Source organism: Heteronotia binoei, chromosome 5, assembly GCF_032191835.1.
Source record: "Heteronotia binoei isolate CCM8104 ecotype False Entrance Well chromosome 5, APGP_CSIRO_Hbin_v1, whole genome shotgun sequence".
Classification (NCBI taxonomy): domain Eukaryota; kingdom Metazoa; phylum Chordata; class Lepidosauria; order Squamata; family Gekkonidae; genus Heteronotia; species Heteronotia binoei.
The window spans coordinates 172,652,868-172,672,354 of NC_083227.1; the positions used below are offsets into that span (position 1 = coordinate 172,652,868).

The window sequence follows — 19,487 nt, forward strand, 5'->3', positions numbered from 1 at the left end:
TTTCCAGAATCTCATGGACTATATTCTTAAAGAAATCTCAGGAGTCCAGCCATTTTTTGACAATGTTCTGATCACCGCCTCCACCATAAAGGAGTTTGCCTGCCACCTCTGCTCTGTGTTACAATGTTTCAAGGTGGTCGGCTTAAAGGTAAAGAAAGAAAAGTGTTCCCTGGGAATTCGGCGAATGGAGTTCCTGGGATTTGCAGTTGATGCTGATGGCATCCATCCTACTCCTGAGAAGATCTGTGTCATAATGCAGGCCCTCACACCTACTTCCAAGACAGAATTACAGGCACTTTTAGGACTATTGATCTTTTATAATTCCTTCCTGCCCCACAAGGCTGCCCTTGCAGAGCTGCTCCACCATCTGCTGGAGAAAGAAGGCTCCATGGGTCTGGGGGTAAGAAACAGGTGCCTGCATTTCAGACAAGGTCCTGCATCACTCTGATGAGTCCTTGCCCGTGGTCCTTGCATGTGACGCATCTCCCTACGGTGTTGGGGCTGTCCTGGGGCATTGGTTGCCAGATAGCTGGGAGGTGCCAGTGGCCTATTACTCTTGCATCTTGTCACCAGTGGAGCGAAACTACTCCCAGATCACAAGGAAGCACTCTCCATCATGGCGGGGGTGAAGAAGTTTCATGATTACTTGTACGGGCGACCTTTCACCATTGCAACTGAGCAAAAGCCTCTACTTGGACTGCTCACCCCTGACAGGCAAACCCTGCAGATCCTGTCACCACAGGTCCTTTGCTGGAACATTTTCCTGGACACCTATCAGTACAACCTCGTCTATTGCCCTGGGAAGACAATGGGCCACGCCGATGCACTCAGCCGCCTTCTGCTATGCATCACTGACCCAGACCTGGCCCAGGTGCACAAGATCATGCTGTCGGAGAACCTGCCCGATCAGCCCCTGCATGTCACCAGAAACACAGCCCGGGACTGCATCCTCTCCTGGACTGGGTGGGGAGGGGATGGCCCACCAGCTGGGTGGGCCTGGAATTTACAGCTTTCACTTCCTGCAAGGACGAACTGTCAGCCCACAAGGGGTGCCTACTCTGGGGAAGCCGTGTAGTGGTTCCACCACTGCTGTGAAAACAGGTCTTAGAGGGCCTACATGAGACACACCCAGGGATTGTGCGCATGAAGGCCCTCACCAGTAGTTAAGTGTGGTGGCCTGGGCTGGATGAGGAGATCGAGACGTGGGTGAAGAGGTGCCAGCCCTGCCAGGAAACACAACTGGATCCCCCAAGCGCACCCATGCACAGGTGGGTGTCTACGCATACACCTTGGATGAAGCTAATTTTGGACATTGTGGGCCCATTCCATGGCCAGATATTTTTCATATTGGTGGACTCTTACACAAAATGGTTGGAGGTGTTACCCGTGGCCTCCACATCAGCATGAGCCACCATCTGGGCCCTCAGATGGGTTTTCAGCACCCACGGTCTGCCCGACATGGTCATGACTGACAATGTAACTGCCTTCACCTCTAGGGAGTTCCAGGAATTCTTGGGATGCTGTTTAATTAGGCACATTTGATCCACTCCTTTCCACTCCGCCACTAATGGGCAAGTGGAGAGAATGTTGTGCACGACCAAGGAGACCCTCTGCAGAATCATCCATGGGGACTGGGACCACAGGCTGGCTGCCTTCCTGTTCGGCCACCATGTAACCCTGAGTGTGACCACAGGCCACAGTCCAGCAGAACTTCTCATGGGGCGACGCCTCACAACACGTTTGAACCGACTGCACCTTGACTGGGCTCTGGAGCAGTGCCCAAACCTGGTGAGTCAAGAAGTGCCCAGAGGGTTCTTTCAGGCAACACCATGTATGCCCCGAACTTCATGAGCAGCCATGAATGGGTTCTTGCCAGGGTGTTCTGAGTCACTGACCCCCATTCCTATGAAGTGTCAACTGAAGGGGGCCAACTGCTCCACCACACATCGACCAGCTGCACCGCAGGATGCTTCTGGAGGAGCCAGAGAGCCTGGGGAAAACAGAAAACAATGACAGGGAAGAGCCAGCATTGCCCCAGACTGGGGGTGAGCAAAGAACTACAGAGAAGCAGACCCTCTGCCCCTGGCCCGGGAAATTCTTGATGGTGTTCCTGTTTTCCTGCCACAGCTGAGCAAGTTTGCGGCCACACCTAGCTTGACTCCTACGGCACCTTCTCAGGCAGAGCTCTGACGCTCACAGAGGGAACATTGCCAGCCAGAGTACCTAGAGGACTCTGTGTGTTGAGTACTTTGGAACTTGGGAGGGAGGGGTATTATGTACTGGACTTTATGTTTGGTGGGAAGCTTTTGCACGTGCCCGGGCAGCAGCAGGAATGCTAGAGATGCGATGATACATTTAGAGATCTGGATGCTAAGCAGTAACCAATGAGCAGTCTTGGCGCAAAACTTGACTGTTGTGATTTGGTATGGGGACCTGGGGGGTGGTTCTTTTGCATGTATATAAGAAGGCCATGGCTCCGCCATTTTTGTCTTTGTAGTTACCAATAAAGCATGTTCCTGTTTGAACTCCAATGCATAAAACCCGGTATTTAACAGAAAAGCTGGGAGAAGCAAGGAATTTCCTTGCCTCTGAATGCATCTTTATAATTCCTGAACAAGCCATCAGATGTAGGAAATAAAAGTGGTATTTAAATTGGTGTCATTAAACCCATAGTTATTGTTGAGACTGACTTCAGTTTGAAAGAGAGATCTTCTGGTGTATTTTAAAAGAATTGTGAACACACCACAATTACCTGACAGCAATTAGTATTTTCTCTAGGCAACATCTGCTTCATTCAAAAAGTTATTATCCAGTCTGATCACCAAGCTGTTTTTTTCCCCTCCTGCAATTGGATGGGAAGCATCAAGTATGTGAAAGACTGAGATTGCAGGAAAGGCTGAATTCCAGGCTATGGGAGTGACCTGCATTTTCTTCTGCCTGCTATAAGTGAAATCAGATGATGACTTGGAGATTACTGAAGTCTAGGATGAACATTCTTCTTGGATGGTCTCACTTAACACCAAATTTTACATCATGGTTGTAATCCTGTGCCTAATTAGACTTGCATGAGACTTACTATCAAAGGCTATATCCATGGAAACAAAGTTGAAATTTCCCTTTATTCCTTTTATTTGGCAGAAGGCTTAGGGCTTCGCAGTGGGACAGTGCCAGTATGTCACCTGACTCTTCCTTATGAGAACAAAGCTGAAGTCAAATATCACCTTTAAGACCAACAAAGTTTTATTCAGAATGTAAGCTTTCATGTGCTTACATTCTGAATAAAACTTTGTTGGTCTTAAAGGTGATACTTGACTCCTGCTTTGTTCTACTGCTTCAGATCAACACGGCTGCCCATCTGGATCTAGCCTCCTTATGAGAACAGTATTTGGCTTTCTCATTCTGTTTTCATTTGTATCTTGTCTCTGAACAGGCAACTATATTTGCTACTGAGCCTGAGCTGAAATACAAACTCAGCCATTTAAGGGATAGTGGATATTTTAGCCTGAGCTGGGCTTCAAACACACAGATATCTCATCAGGATTTATTTACTCCTTAAAGTACTTGTTACTTCAGTCACCACTTGTTGCAGTAAGAATGATCAAAGGATAGACCCCACACATAGATCATATTCATATTTTTATTTTGAAGTGGAAATTCTGAGGCTTGCTGGTGTCATGGAGTTTAGGGTTTGAGCTCAGCTGTTATTCATTAGTTGGCTTGTGTGATGATTCAAGGATGCACTTATAGCCACAATATGAAGTGAGAAGAGGCAGTCCAAGGTAGTCTGTACAATGCAAATCATGAGTGGTGTGACACAGCATGAACTCTTAGCCATAGCAGCAGCCTGCTGTTTGGAGCCTATGTCTTGACTGCATAGCTCAACCTGTAGATTTGCATCCAAATAAGATATGTGTTGATTTCACCTCTGTTCCTTTTCAGGGTATTTTGTTTTCATCCCCTGAATGTCTAAAGACTCCCCAAGAATTAGTTAAGCTGTACCTGCATGAGTCCAGTCGTGTTTATCGGGATAAAATGGTTGATGAGAAGGACTTCAATCTCTTTGATAAAATGCAAACAGAGACTGTGAAGAAATATTGTGAAGTAAGTGGCACAGGCTCTTTCTGCATGCGTATTTACCTCATAGTTTTTGAACAGCCAATTCTGTTCACCTTTATTTTGGATGCAGTGTTTGCAATTTTACAGCTCTGGATTTTCCCACAGGAATAACAAAATATGCAGATTATGCATTCTGCATTCACAACCAAAACCCACATTTTTTTGCTTAATTGTGATTAATGTCACTTGTGACCAGCCAGGTTGGACATCCAGTTGCCAACTACTTGACCAAGTATGCATCCAAGGGATGGGGCACACCACACCACACCCTCCCCTTTCTCCCTTCTCCTCCCTGCTGTCCCACCCCCTTTCACTCACAACTGGGCTACTCAGTGCATGGGAAACCCAGGGGTGCAAACTTGGCAGCTGGCTGGTCTGTCAAGAGGGCTAGCATTCCATTAAAAAAAAAATTAAAACAAGGATCCACCATTTTAATGCTAGGCTTCTGAAGGTTGCCAAAATGCCGCCCCTCCCACCACCAATTTCGTCCACTGAAGCATTTACAGGGAGAAACATTTTCAAACCTTTCCCATCCTGGTGTCAATTTCATTCCATGCTGACTATCACCCTTCTTTATTTTGTTTGTCTATCCCTGTTCTATCCCTCTCTCCTTGTGCCTTCCATTTAAATCCTTGTTCAATTCCATGAATTAAACTGACATAGGGAAGTGGTCACTGAGTTGGTCTAGCTGACACACAAGAGGTGGGGGAAATCACAGCCTCCCCTTTCTCTTCTCCTTGCTCCTCCATCTTTTTTGGCTCACTGCTGCTGTGCTACTTTTGCATGGGTGATTGAAGCGGGTGGGGACGTGATTCCTCCAATGGGCTAGGGGAAGAGAAGAAATCTTTCCAGCAGAAACTCTCACAGAGAGCAGAAATTTTCAACTTGCAGGAAGGAGTTCAATAAAAAGTAGATTGTCCAGGTTGTGCTGGCCCGGCCTCTCCTGGGCCTCCAGCAAACCCGTTGTCCCAGAGCCCCTCCCCCCCATGAAGTGGCCCAGCCCAGAAGGGGCCCCAACAGAAAGGACAGAGTGCCTTTGGGGGGACCAGAGCCCTGTTACCTGCTTTGCCAAAGGTGGGTGGCCTGGGGGCTTGGAGGAGCAGGTGGGGCAGAGGAGCCTGATAGAGCGGCTCAAGCCAATTGTGCCATGGAGCGCTTGGCCCGGCAGTCAGGAGCAGCAACCAAGTAGAGCGGCTGGGTTGGGGGAGGAGCCAGGATGGCCACAGATGAAGAGACAAGGTGGCAGAGTGGAGTGAGCTGGGGTGGTAGCTGCAGCCATCCTGGGGCTGCGACTCCACCCACCAGCGGATCCCCGGGGTGAGGCTGAGGGGGAAAGGCCTATAGGGGGTGGGAAGTCCACAGGGTGAGGAGGAGGGGACTGACAGGAATGACTGGGAATGTGAATGGTCGTTGGTGATGAGAATGGAGGTGTGAAGTATAAAAGGGGACTTAGCACTGGTGGCCATAATAATAATAATAATAATAATAATAATAATAATAATAATAATAATTTTTATTTATATCCCGCCCCCCCGCCTAGGCAGGCTCAGGGCGGCTAACAACAGGTTCAATAAAATTATACAATATACACTAAGTTTAAAATAGCATTTAAATTACACAATAATTTAAAACAACAATATCTAAAACCATTCCAATTGTCTAACCATTCCATAATTTAACAGCAGCGGTGATGTTCTTGTTCTTGCCGCTGTTCTGTTCATTTACATAGTGGCAGAGGTCACTAAATAGAATCAATTTGGTGGATTGAACAGCCATCTTTTTGTCAGCCATCTACGAAGGCCTGCCTAAAAAGAATGGTCTTACAGGCCCTGCGGAATTGGTCCAGATTCCGCAGAGCCCGCACCTCCTCTGGGAGCTGGTTCCAGAGGCACGGAGCTGTAACAGAGAAGGCCCGTGCGCGGGTGCTCTGTAGTTTTGCCTCCTTTGGCCCAGGGATAATCAGCTTGTTCTTCCCTGCTGACCTCAGTGCTCTTTGGGGCTCATATGGGGAGAGACGGTCCCTCAGGTAGGCAGGTCCTCGACCATATAGGGCTTTAAAGGTGATAACCAGCACTTTGTAGTGAACCCGGTATGTAACTGGCAGCCAGTGCAGTTCACGCAGCCCCGGCTGTATATGCTCCCATTTTGGGAGTCCCAGTAACAGCCTGGCCGCTGCGTTCTGCACTAGCTGCAGCTTCCAGATTCAGCACAAAGGCAGCCCCATGTAGAGGGCATTGCAGTAGTCCAATCTTGAGGTGACCGTCGCATGGATCACTGTTGCCAGGTCCCGGTGCTCTAGGAAAGGAGCCAACTGCCTTGCCCGCTTCAGATGAAAAAATGCTGACTTGGCAGTGGCCGCTACCTGGGCCTCCATTGATAGTGAAGGCTCCAGTAGAACTCCCAGGCTCTTGACCTGACCCGCCGCTTTCAGCGGCGCACCGTCAAAAACCGGGAGAGGTATTTCCTTCCCCAGAGCGCCGCGACCCACGCAAAGGATCTTGGTCGGGTTCAGCTTCAGCCCACTCAGCCTAAGCCAGGTTGCCACAGCCTGCAGTGCCCGGTCTAAATTCACTGGGACGCAGTCAGGCTGGCCATCCATTAGCAGATAGAGCTGGGTGTCATCCACATATTGATGCAGCCCAGTCCAAAATTCCGGGCAATCTGGGCAAGGGGGTGCATATAGATGTTGAATAACATTGGAGAAAGAACTGCTCCCTGAGGCACCCCACAATCTAGTGTGCACCTTCGGGAGAGCTCATTCCCGATTGCCACCCTTTGTCCCCGACCTTTGAGGAAGGAGGAAAGCCATTGCAAGGCCAGCCCCTTAACCCCTATGTTGGCGAGGCGGCAGGTCAGTAGCTGATGGTCGACCGTGTCGAACGCTGCCGACAGGTCTAACAACATCAGCACCGCCACACCACCTCGATCCAGTTGCCGCTGGAAGTCGTCTGCCAAGGCGACCAGCACTGTCTCCGTCCCGTGGCCCGGGCGAAAGCCGGACTGGCAAGGGTCTAGGATGGAAGCGTCATCCAGAAAGCCCTGTAGTTGCAACGCTACTGCCCTCTCAATAATTTTACCTAAAAACGGTAAATTAGAGTCGGTAATTTGGCCAGGGAGGAGAGAAAATGGAGAAGGAGGCACGCTGCGAGAGAGATAAAAGCCAAGGGTCCTTACTCCGAGGAGGTGGCGGTTGCGTGAAATAATGTGGACCCCCTCCACTGTCGGAGGCCACAAGCCTCCCTCAGCCTCTCTCCATGGCATGATGGCTGCTTCGCCAAGTGGGGTGTTATATATGTGATCGGAATTGTGTTTAATATATGGAGTTCTTGCCTGGCTCATTGGAGCCTGGAAGACAGAACCTGGGGACTTGGGAACAATGGGTAGCAGGATTCAAATCCATGCTGTCCTGCTCCAATCACGGCCCCCCTGCTGGTTTGAATGGTCCAATAGCATCCTATATTATGCTGTACAAATAAAAGAGCTATGTTCACTACCACCTTGCTTCTTCATTGCGTGAAACCCACTATATTATAGTGGCGACAAAGGTGGGATCCTGGGGAGCAAGCCCAGCAACCGACATTGCACCGTGCATCGCTGCCTCCTCATCCAGCTCCACGCACTGCACCATCAGCGCTGACGACATGGCTGCTGCACCAGGAACAATTCCAGATTTCACCATTGCCAGCCCAGAGTGATGGGAGACCTGGCTGGAGCATCTGGAGAACTACATAGAATACCACAAGGTCGAGGGGCCCAAGAAGAAGGCGCTGCTGCTCAGCTCTTGCAGCACAAACACCTTGGAATTGGTGCAGGGTCTAATGGCACCCGTCATGCTCAAGGCTGCAGCCTTTGACAACATCATCTCAGCTTTCATGACCCACTTTGCACTGCAGCCAACAGTCCTGGCCCGCCACTTCGATTTCCCTGAGCGCCACCAGCGGCCCAACGAGTCCATGGGAGACTATGTCACTGCCCTACATTGGCTATCGCTCCACTGCAATTTTGAGGAGTGAGTGACAGCCTCCACACATTGAGCTGCATCTTCATTGTTGGAATCAGAGGACTTGGGGAGATGACGCTCTCAAGCTTTGAAGCACCAGTCACCACATACGACCAAGACTATACCTGTCTGGGAGGGGGGGAGCTACATGAGTTCTACTCTTGCAAGTTCTGGGACTCTGTCTGTCACCAGTGTGGAAAGAAGGGACATCTGGCATGAGTCTGCCACTCCAAATCGACTCACCCAACCCAAGAGAGCACAACCTGGTGAAAGAATGGCTGACACAACAACCTCATGGAGGATATCCATGCCCTCACTGCATCAGTTGGACAGGTATGCAAAATTACCTTGCCATCCCCAGATAAACTTAAAATGACAATATTCATTGAGGGCACTCCATGTAAAATGGAGATTGACTTGGGGACCACCCATACAATAATCTTGGCCCAGACACTTAAGAAACTGCCCAAGGCGGAGACCCTGGTTGCAACCGTCCCCTGTCATCATCCGGGACTTCCAGAAATGGGTGATTGGCATTCTAGGGGCCGGGGTGGTCAATGTAAAATCGGGCAATTCTCAGGGACCCTTCCTTTGTCGGTGACTGAGGGGGATCTCTGTAGCTTGTTAGGCTGGGCATGGTTTGCTCCCTTGGGAATCCGGGTGAATCTATCATACACCCACTAGTATGGATTTCCAGAGCATCTGCGGGGAGTTTCCATCGGTATTTGATGGTACTCTAGGGACTTATATTGAACCCCCCATGGCCTTACAAATTAACCCCAATGTGCAGCCCATATGGCTGAAGGCTCGGAGCATATCCTTCACCCTGAAACCTAAAACTGAGGAACTAAATCACCTTGTGCAGCAAGGGGTCTTGGAGCTGGTCGCTAAAGCACGATGGGAGACCCCTATTGTCACCCCAGTGAAGCCCAATGGTAGTGTCCGTATCTGTGTGGACTACAAATGCACAATTAATAAGGTGTTGCAGGACCACGCATACCTGGTCCCAATGGTCAGCCATGTCCTGGCTTCACTAGCAGGTGCCAAAAATTTCAGCAAGTTGGTCCTGGCTCAAGCATACCAGCAGTTCCCCCTGGACGCTGCCAAGACAGAGGCTCAAACCATCATGGCACAATGGGGTGCTTTCTGAGTCAAGCGCCTTCAGTTTGGGGTCCAGCCATTCCTTGACAATGTGCTGATCACCGCGGCCACAGAAGAAGAATTTGCCTTCTGCCTCTACACAGTGCTCCAACGATTCAATGAGGCTGGCCTTAAGGTAAAGAGGGAGAAATGTATGCTGGAGGTCCCCACAATAGACTTTTTGGGCTATACAGTAGATGCAAGCGGAATCCACCCGGCGCAGGACAAAATAAAGGCCATCTGTGACGCATCAGCCCCCATCAACAAGGCCAAGCTGCAGACTTTCCTCAGCCTCCTGAACTTTTATCACACCTTCCTCCCCCACAAGGCGGCAGTAGCGGAGCCCCTACATAGGCTCCTGGACAAAAGGGCTCCGTGGGTTTGGGATCGCCAGCAAGCTGCCGCTTTTCAGGCAGTCAAGGACATTTTAACACCCAGCAGCTTGCTGGCACACTTCAACAAGAGGCTGCCCATCATTTTGGCCTGTGATGCCTCCCCCTAAGGCGTGTGCGCAGTCCTGGCCCATGTGCTGCTAGGATGGCCATGAGGTCATGGTAGCCTACTATTCTAGGACACTGCAGCAAATGGAGTGTAACTATGCACAGATCGATAAGGAGGGTCTGGTGATTGTGGCGAGGGTAAAAAAATTCCATGATTACCTCTATGGCCAGTCCTTCACCATCCTTACAGACCATAAATCTTTGTTAGGCCTTTTCACCCCGACTACCAAAGCCCCAAATGCTGTTGCCTTGGTTCTTGCATTGGTCCATCCTTGCGGGGTAGTATGCCCTTTAGTACTGCCTGGGGAAAGTGATCGGCCATGCGGACGCCTTGAGCCATCTGCCGCTGCCATTGGAGGACCCAGATCCTGCCCCTGTGCACCAGATGCTGCTGCTGGAGTCCCTCCCGGACTGCCCAGTTCACGCCAGAGACATTGCCCATTGTCCCACCAAGGACAAGATGCACTCCTGAGTTTTGGACTGGGTATGGAGGGGATGGCCCACCAGCTGGGTGGGCATGGAATTTACAGCATTTGCATCTCACTGGGACAAGCTCTCAGTACATAAGGGATGTTTGTTGTGGGGGAGTAGGGTGGTGGTACCCCCGGGGCTGTGGCAGTAGGTCCTCACAGTGCTGCACAAAACCCATCCAGGGATTGTGAGACTGAAAGCACTTGCCTGCAACTATGTTTGGTGGGATCGATGATGCAATCGAGTCCTGGGTTGCCAGATGCCAACCCTGCCAGGAGACCTGACCGACACCTCCCCGCACACCAACTCAGCATTGGGAGTCCACATGAAACCCCTAGTCCCATTTACATCTGGACTTTGCAGGGCCCTTCCAGGGACAGACTTTATTTCTAATAGTGGACTCCCACTTGAAATGGTTTGAGGTGCTTCCAGTGGCTTCCAGTTCCTCTCAGGCCACCATCAGTGGCCACCACTGGATCTTTGCCACACATGGCCTACCAGACACTCTGGTCTCCAACAATGGGACGGCATTCACTTTGGGGGAATTCCAGGACTTTTGCACCCAGAACCTTAGCAGGCATATCAGGTCTGCCGCCTTCCACCTGGCCATCAATGGCCAAGCTGAAAGGATAGTGCGGACGACTAAGGAATCGCTCCACCACATCATCCAAGGGGACTGGGAGGCCCGCCTTGCAGAGTTCTTATTGACCCAGCATGTGATAACATACATCGCCACTGACTGCAGCCCGGAGGAACTCTTAATGGGCTGGTAGTTGTCCACCTTACTGGACCGTTTACACACAGACCAGGCCTTGGACCTCCAGGAGGTATCAGAGGTAGTCATGGTGCCCTGCGGGTTAGATACAGGAGACTTGGCCATGGCTAAGAACTTTAGGGGGAGCAGCATGGATTCTGGCAAGGGTCGCCTGGTTCTTGGGTCAGTAATGTATGAAGTGACTACAGAGGGTGGGTCCACTTTTAGAAGAAGAAGACTACAGATTTATACCCCGCCCTTCTCTCTGAATCAGAGTCTCAGAGTGGCTTACAAGCTCCTTTATCTTCTTCCCCAACAACAGACACCCTGTGAGGTGGGTTGAGCTGAGAGAGCTCTGACAGAAGCTGCCCTTTCAAGGGCAACCTCTGAGAGAGCTATGGCTGATCCAAGGCCATTACAGCAGCTGTAAGTGGAGAAGTGGGGAAATCAAACTCGATTCTCCCAGATAAGAGTCAGCAGACTTAACCACTACACCAAACAAGGTGGCACATAGACCAGTTGCGGTCACAAGAGGCCCCCGAGGAAGAGGTCAAGGACTACAATCCCGATGACCAGCCTGCCACTCCAACTTCTTCCCCAACTGATGCAGCCGAGCCAGAGGCCCAGGCCTTCGCCCTTCGAGCAGAGCTGGCAACCACTGCTAACCCAGAACTGCTGGCCAGAAGCCCCATATCACCAGCCCCTCTGCTTGCTGCCACTGAAACCGCAACCACTCCTACTCCTACTCTGGAGCTCAGGTGGTCCATGTGGGAGCATTGCAAGCCAGCCTACCTATGGGACTATATTTGCTAGGCTTGTGAACTTGGGGTGGGGGTGGGGGGAGGGATGTGATATATGTGATTGGAATTGTGTTTAATATATGGAGTTCTTGCCTGGCTCATTGGAAGACTGAGCTTGGGGACTTGGGAACAATGGGCAGCAGGATTCAAATCCCTGCTGTCCTGCTCCAATCACAGGCCCCCTGCTGGTTTGAATGGACCAATAGCATGCTAGCATGGGAACCTTGTGTGTATATATAGTTGGCCCTGTTGGCCCAGTCTTCAGTCTCTGAGTGCATCCCTATATTATGCCGTACATATAAAAGAGCTATGTTCACTACCACCTCGCCTCTTCATTGCATGGAACCCACTATATTATAGGGGGACAGCATGGGGGAGCCCCACAGAGATATTTTGCTCCTTCCCTCCTTCTGCCTCCAGCTCTACATAGAACCATATGTGTGTGTTTGGGGGAGGGGGGGCAGACAGCAGCTCCCAGCAAAGAGAACTGGCATTGCTGTTCCCTTTGCAAACCCCTCCCAAGAAATCCGCCCCTGCTTTCCCCCAAACTGAATCAAAGAAAGGAAAAAGACAGATTTAAGCCCAAGCACACTGCTGATTGCCTCACTGTGCTGGCTACAACTGGCAAAGGTGAGCTCAGAGCCTTGGCCATTTTACAGAATGCAGAGAGCCTTTCAGCTTTTGTCCTAGTGCTTGCAAACATGAAAGTCTTTGAGGAAAGTCTTTGAGAAAAAGCTTTGTTCAAGGCACTCACTGCTCCCATGGAATATTTCCCCTTCAGTTGCAAACACAAACACAACAAAGGACTCCTACAGGAGGATGCAGAAGGGGGTGAGCAGAGGAGTGGCCTCTGAGGGGGCTGGAAAAGAGGCATGGGGAGGAATTCTGAGAAAATGTTTCTGCATTGCAATTAATCTGGCATGGGAACAGGACCTGGGGGAAATCTGGGGATAAACAGCATTCAGAAAAGCTGGGTATAAAATGGGGCACTATCATAAGAAAATAAGAAGAGCCCTGCTGGATCATACCTTCTAGTCCAGCATAGACTAGACATACCTTCTAGTCCAGCAATTTGTTTTATGCATCCTGACCTTTCTTCTTGAGCCAGGAGACTGCAGTGATTAGAAGCCGCAGAATTTTTGTTTGTGTGTTTGCTTTGCTGGGTTTGGATGGGGCTACAGCTTTGTGTGTTTCATTTATGTTCTTCCTCATTAGGAAATTGAGCATACCCTGCAACAGGCTAAGAAGATGAATATGTTTTGCCACTTCGCAAAAGGACTCGGGGAGCCCAAATACATGCCAGTCCAGAGCTGGGAATCATTGAACCAACTCTTAGTGGAAGCCTTAGAGAATCACAATGAGGTCAACGCTGCCATGAACCTGGTGCTGTTTGAAGATGCCATGTGCCATGTGTAAGGGGAATTCTGTACTTGTGGAACACGTGAGAGCTTGTGTATGGGTATTGTGAAGTGCCATATCTGCAAATATACCTCAAGATTGCAGAGTAATGAGAGTCCAGAGTCCCTGAAAAAACAGTCCTGTTTGGATAACATATTTTGAAATTATTTTGATTCTATTTTTCAACTGTAAAATGTGAGATTCCCTTTCTCTTGAAGACAATGACAGTCTATAATAAATCTTTGTAAAGTAGGTTGGGAAACCATTACAGAAAAACCATTGTAGGAGGATGTTAGTGCTTTGATGCAGTTTCATAGAATCATAGAGTTGGAAGGGACCTCCAGGGACATCTAGTCCAACCCCCTGCACAGTGCAGGAAACCCAGCTTGATTATCATTCTCTGTCTCAAGGTATCAGTACAGTCCAAACTGTACTAATTACATTTTGCATTGTACCTTTGTATCATAACTCCCTTCTTTGAAATGTCCCTCCCACCTTCTGACTGGGATATGGGGGCTCAGAGATCTCCATTCCTACTTGTATCTGAGGAAGGGAGCTTTGCTTTTGAAAGTTTATACCCTGAAGATCATGTTGGTCTCTAAAGTGCCACTGGACTCAAATCTAGGTTCAGAAAGAGGCGCTTTTTAAATTGTGGGTGGGTGGGAAGCTTGGAAGCTTCCTCAAAGGAACTTTTTTTCATCCTGAGGAACTTTCCTCCAACTTAAAAAGATTATCTGTTGTAGGAAGACCCCTTGAGCAGGAGGAATGCTTTACCAGGGGAGTCAAACATACAGCCCATTGGCCTGACCCAGCCCACCCAGCCCACACACATACACATGTTGTTTCCCCTGCATTAGACACCTACTGACCTAGCCAAACTCCCTCTAGGTCTAGAACTTCTCCTCTCTCATGATGGTTACATCATGGAGAGCCAGTTTGATGGTTACATCATGGAGATCCAGTTTGGTGTAGTGGTTAATCTGGGAGAACCGGGTTTGATTCCCCACTCCTCCACTTGCTCCACTGCTGGAATGGCCTTGGGTCAGCCATAGCTCTGGCAGAGGTTATCCTTGAAAGGGCAGCTGCTGTGAGAGCCCTCTCCAGCCCCACCCACCTCACAGGGTGTCTGTTGTGGGGGAGGAAGGTAAAGGAGGTTGTGAGCCGCTCTGAGACTCTTCGGAGTGGAGGGTGGGATATAAATCTAATATCTTCTTCTTTACAAAGAGCCGCCTCTTATTTTGAAGGCCCACATGATTAGTTTCTGGCTTTTGCCTTCCTCTCCTTCTCATTGGCTGCTGGCTTCTGCCTTCCTCCCCTTTCTAAGCTGAGGCTGAGAACTAGCAGAAGGATGGATGATGAGTGCTTGTCAGAAGAAGCCCCTCCTCCTTTGGTGGGAAGGGAGGGGGAGGGAATGAGTAAGAGAGAGCACTGCCCCTGACAAGCACTCCTAATGGAATGCAAAATGCTTCATCCAGGTCTGAGCTCAATCATTTCCTATCTTTTGCCCAGCAAAAGAGCAAGGGAAGCAAGGGAAATCTGCTGAGTTAGGAGAAAACACTGGCCTTTCTCTTTTATAACCTTTTCAAAAACTTGTTCAAAGATGCATTGCCAAGCACTCCCAGAAAGAGAAAGATAGTGGAATTAAGAGGTAATGGGAGTGGGGGCGGGGCAGGGGAGCAAGCACAGAAGTGGGAGGGGGGAGCCAACAATAAATTTATAAACTGACATGACAAAGTTCAATCCATCTCCACTGTCAACAAACAGCAGCAGCTCCTCACCTCACCATTCTCTCAGCAAAATGTTTTTTCAGCATCACAAGCTTACCCTCATTTTTGACTGCTCTACTCTGCACAGCGATGAGATGTATTTCACCTGTTGCACAACTTGCTTGCAAGCTGTACGTTAACTTTAGCTGAAGAGGACTTGATATGAGAGCAACCACATTTTCTAAGGTAGCTCTTTCTCACTTCCTGAGTTACAGAAAGGGAACATATAGACGAGTATCTTTTGCAGACTCACCCCAATGTTGTTACTTTACACTGGGGGGGGGGATTGTTTTTCTTAAAATAACTCCCAAACGGTGCAACACCCCCCGCCCTTTTACAGTTGCATGCATTCTTAGAAGTAAAGGAAGAAAAGAAATATGCCAATCACCAAGAGTGGCAGGGGGAGGGTAGAGGAAACCTTGCAGTACTTCTAAGCAACGCATAAGGTCGCAGATTCCCATCATATCGCCGCTATCACCGCCACTGCCACCATCTTCTTCGTCTTCTTCTTTGTCTTCTTCTTCATTGTTGTTGTCTTCTTCATCTTCTCCTCCTCCTCCTACTTCTCTGAAAATATATATTTTTAAGTACGCAAAAGTAAAGAGATCTTGTTGTGTATGTGGACTGATGTTGTGTATAATTAAAGTTGTTCCTGGCTCACTGAAGTCTGAATGACTGGGCTTGGGGACTGCATGACTGAGCTTGCTGCCCTGCTCCAATCACGGGAACCTACTGTTTTGAATGATTCAATGGTGTCCTAGCATGGGAACTTTGAAGTGTATACAGCTGGGCCCGTTCTCCAGTTCAGCCACTACCATGCTGTACTTAATAAAAGAGCTATGATCGTAGCAACCACATCTCTTCATTGCATGGAACTCACCATACTATAGTGGCAATGAGGATGGAATCCTGGTGAGCGAGCCCAGCAACCGGCTCTGCACCACACCTCTGCTTCCAGCTCCACGCACCGCACCACCATCAATGTCGACATGGCCACCACACCAGGATGCTGCCCAAGTTCGACACCACCCGCCCCGCACTATGGGAGACCTGGTTGGAATGTCTGGAATATTATATCGAAACCATAAGGTCAATGGGCCCAAGAAGAAGGCGCTGCTGCTCAGCTCCCATGGAATTGCTACCCTGGACCTGGCCCAGGGCCTCATGGCACCCACCACGCTCAAGAATGTGTCCTTCAACCAGATCATTATGACACTCACTGCCCACTTTGCATCACAACCCACAGGAGTCCCTCAGGGCCTCCTCTAGCTTATCGAAGCTACAGTTGCCTGCGATTTGGTGGAGAGCAGCCAGGTAGTCCGCTGCTGTCTCTCCCGCCTCTTGGTCCCTCTTGTGGAAGAGGAACCGGCGAGCGATGAGTGAGGGCTGGGGCAAGAAGTGCCTGGTGAGGAGTCTGACGATCTCCTCGTACATCTTCTCCGTGATCCTTGCGGGGGCCAAGAGACCCTTGGTGATCTCGAACGTGGCCTCTCTGCAGACACTCAGGAGGACGTCTCTCTTTAGGCTATCCTCCGTTATCCTGTTCGCTCGAAGGTAGCACGCGACCTGCTCCATGTAGGTCTCCCACCTCTCCGGAGTAGTGGGGCTGAATTCTTCGAGACGGCCCGTGGTTCCACTCTGGTTAGCCATGGTGGCTGCCGCAGTGGGCGAGTCGGTCTACAACCAATTTACCTTCGTCGTCTCCGACCGGAACCACAAAGCCCCTCTAGAGTGGGCTGGCTAGGATCCCACCTTCGTCACCACTGTAATGTACTGAGAACCGAGACAGTTTGAAGGCAACATGGTTTATTCAGTAGCACATTACAAGAGAGAGGACATGCGGGCCGGGTCCCGCTTATATACATTACCCGGAACTGCCCCCTTGACTGACCAGACCAATCCTGGCCAGTCAAACTTCCCGCCGTAGATCTTGATGGGCAGGGCGTCTGGCGAGCCACATCCGGGGACCCGTAGGTCGCCATTAGCAGTGATCGCCATGCGGTACACAGCTTATGTTCAATACATAACAGCTACCTTCTGAAACTTCTTTCGGGAGGCTGATCTATGATTGTAACAAATAAAAATTGATTGAATTTCTTTTATACTAAGCAAATTTTCTTTTGAAATATAAAATTGTGGCTCTGGGTAACTTATCACTCCATGTATTTAGAAGCAGGCTGCCCTAGTCATGCTATAAAGTTTAACATTAGGGTTATCTAGCTCCTTATTTAGGAGGATTTCAATATACCCACCAGAGTCTTAACGGGTTCAATATATGCCATATTCTGAAATGTACTGCTAAGGAAAAACAGTTCCTAAGATGCATCTGTATACCTTTCTGTTTAGTTGCAGGATCAACCGTATTCTGGAGTCTCCAAGAGGGAATGCATTGCTAGTTGGTGTGGGAGGAAGTGGTAAGCAGAGTCTGACAAGATTAGCAGCTTTCATCAGCTCACTGGAGCTTTTCCAGATTACCTTGAGAACAGGCTATGGAATTCCTGACCTGAAGGTAAGAGGCTCATAAAGCTAAGATTAAACTAGTTGTTGCCTCTTAGCCTATACTATGAATGAGACTTGTAATTCTCTGATTCCTTAATGTATTTCAGTTATTCCAATCCAAAAACATACCAGTTGCTTACACTGAATTTTCTTCCATTTTTCTTAGTTTACACAAGTTTATAAAAATCTTTTTTCCCCAATAATCCACTTTTGGAAATTTAAATAACAGAGAAGTGGTGGCAATGGGGGGAAGAAGCAGTGACCGGGACGGGGAAGGAGGCGGGGAGAAGCAGCGGCAATGGGGGGAACGAGTTCGTACCCTTGAGACCAAGGTGACTGCCCTGGAGAAGCAGAGACGGTTAGTTAGGCACTTGGGGAAGACTCTCGGGGGCGTATTAGATGAGCCCCGTTCTGAACGTAGCAGCCCCGTTGCTGCCAGAGAGCGTGAGGGTCGAGAGGGAACAGGGCACCATGCTGAGGATAAGGGGAGTGCGCCCTCAGAAGGGACCTCTTCTTCAGTTGGTGAGCGGGAATCCTTTCGCACCAAGGAACCATCCCTGAGCAGGGGGGGGGGGGTGGTAGTTGGTGATTCGATCCTTAGGCAAGTAGACAGCTGGGTGGTGAAACCGCGCACTGACCGTATGGTGACTTGCCTGCCTGGTGCGAAGGTAGCGGACATTACGCGTGTAGTAGATAGGCTGATAGACAGTGCTGGGGAGGAGCCTGTGGTCGTGGTGCATGTTGGCACCAACGATGTGGGGAAATGCAGTCATGAGGTCCTGGAGGAAAAATTTAGGCTGCTAGGCGGGAGACTTAAGGCCAGGACCTCCAAGGTAGCCTTCTCAGAAGTGCTACCTGTTCCACGTGCAGGGCAGGAGAGACAGGCACAAATTAGAAGTCTCAATGTGTGGATGAGATGATGGTGTAAGGAGGAAGGGTTTAAGTTTGTTAGGCACTGGGATGCTTTCTGGAACAAGCGGGAGCTGTACAAAAGAGACGGTCTCCACTTGTCCCCAGATGGAACCAAGCTGCTGGCGCTTAAAATCAAAAAGGTGGCAGAGCAGTTTGTAAACTAAATCTTGGGGGAAAGCCGACAGGAGATGAAATGTCTCTGGTTCGGGAGGACTCGTCTCAAAGAGATGAAGGGTTGGCTGCTATTTTTCTACCAGGTAATGGACCAGAGTTGTCCACTGTGAAGGTGACAAACAGTATGGACTGTCTGCCAGAGTCTCGAGGCGTCAGGAGGAAGGTGGCGGGCCTAGCTTGCCTGGGAAATTATAGATGTTTGTATGCAAATGCTAGAAGTGTTCGAAGTAAAATTGGTGAATTGGAATGTTTAGTGTTGGGGGAAAACATAGACATTGTGGGAATTTCAGAAACTTGGTGGAATGAGGAGAATCAGTGGGACATGGAGATTCCTGGATATAAGTTATATCGGAAGGCTAGGGAGGGAAGGGTTGGAGGTGGGGTGGCTCTGTATGTCAGAGAGGATATACGGTCCAGTAAGACGGAGGTCAGAGAATTAGATTCACTTTTAGAAATGCTTTGGGTTGAAATAGAGGGCCCAAAAGGAAATTTAACTATGGGAGTTTGTTATCGCCCACCAAATCAAAAGAGAGAGGACGATTATAATATGATGGAAGGCTTAAAGATAGCGGCTAAACGTAAAAACTGTATTGTAATAGGTGATTTTAACTACCCGCAGATTGATTGGGTCAATATGTGTTCAGGTTGAAAGATAGAGATTGAGTTTCTTGATGCTCTCAATGACTGTGCTATAGAGCAGATGGTCTCAGAACCTACCAGGGGTGGGGCGATCCTGGATTTGGTCCTAAGTAATGCCCAAGACTTGGTGAGAGATGTAAAAGTGATTGCCCCACTTGGGAGCAGTGACCATAATGTTATTGATTTCAACGTTTGTATAAATAGGGAGTTGTCCAAAAAGACCGCCACAACCACGTTTAACTTTAAAAGGGGTAAATACACTGAGATGAGGAGGCATGTGAGGAGGAAACTGAAAGGAAAGGTACATATGGTCAAAAC

General features: G+C 49.3%; 1 protein-coding gene across 1 annotated transcript in view; it reads left to right on the forward strand.

The window, feature by feature from the left end:
- The window catches only part of DNAH9 (dynein axonemal heavy chain 9), a 636,923-nt gene that overhangs the window by 261,624 nt on the left and 355,812 nt on the right, over nt 1-19,487 (forward strand). The window contains exons 43-45 of the mRNA XM_060238867.1: nt 3,940-4,101; nt 12,997-13,193; nt 17,292-17,454. Of these exons, the coding sequence (XP_060094850.1) occupies nt 3,940-4,101; nt 12,997-13,193; nt 17,292-17,454 (522 nt within the window). The remainder of the gene's footprint in view (nt 1-3,939; nt 4,102-12,996; nt 13,194-17,291; nt 17,455-19,487) is intronic.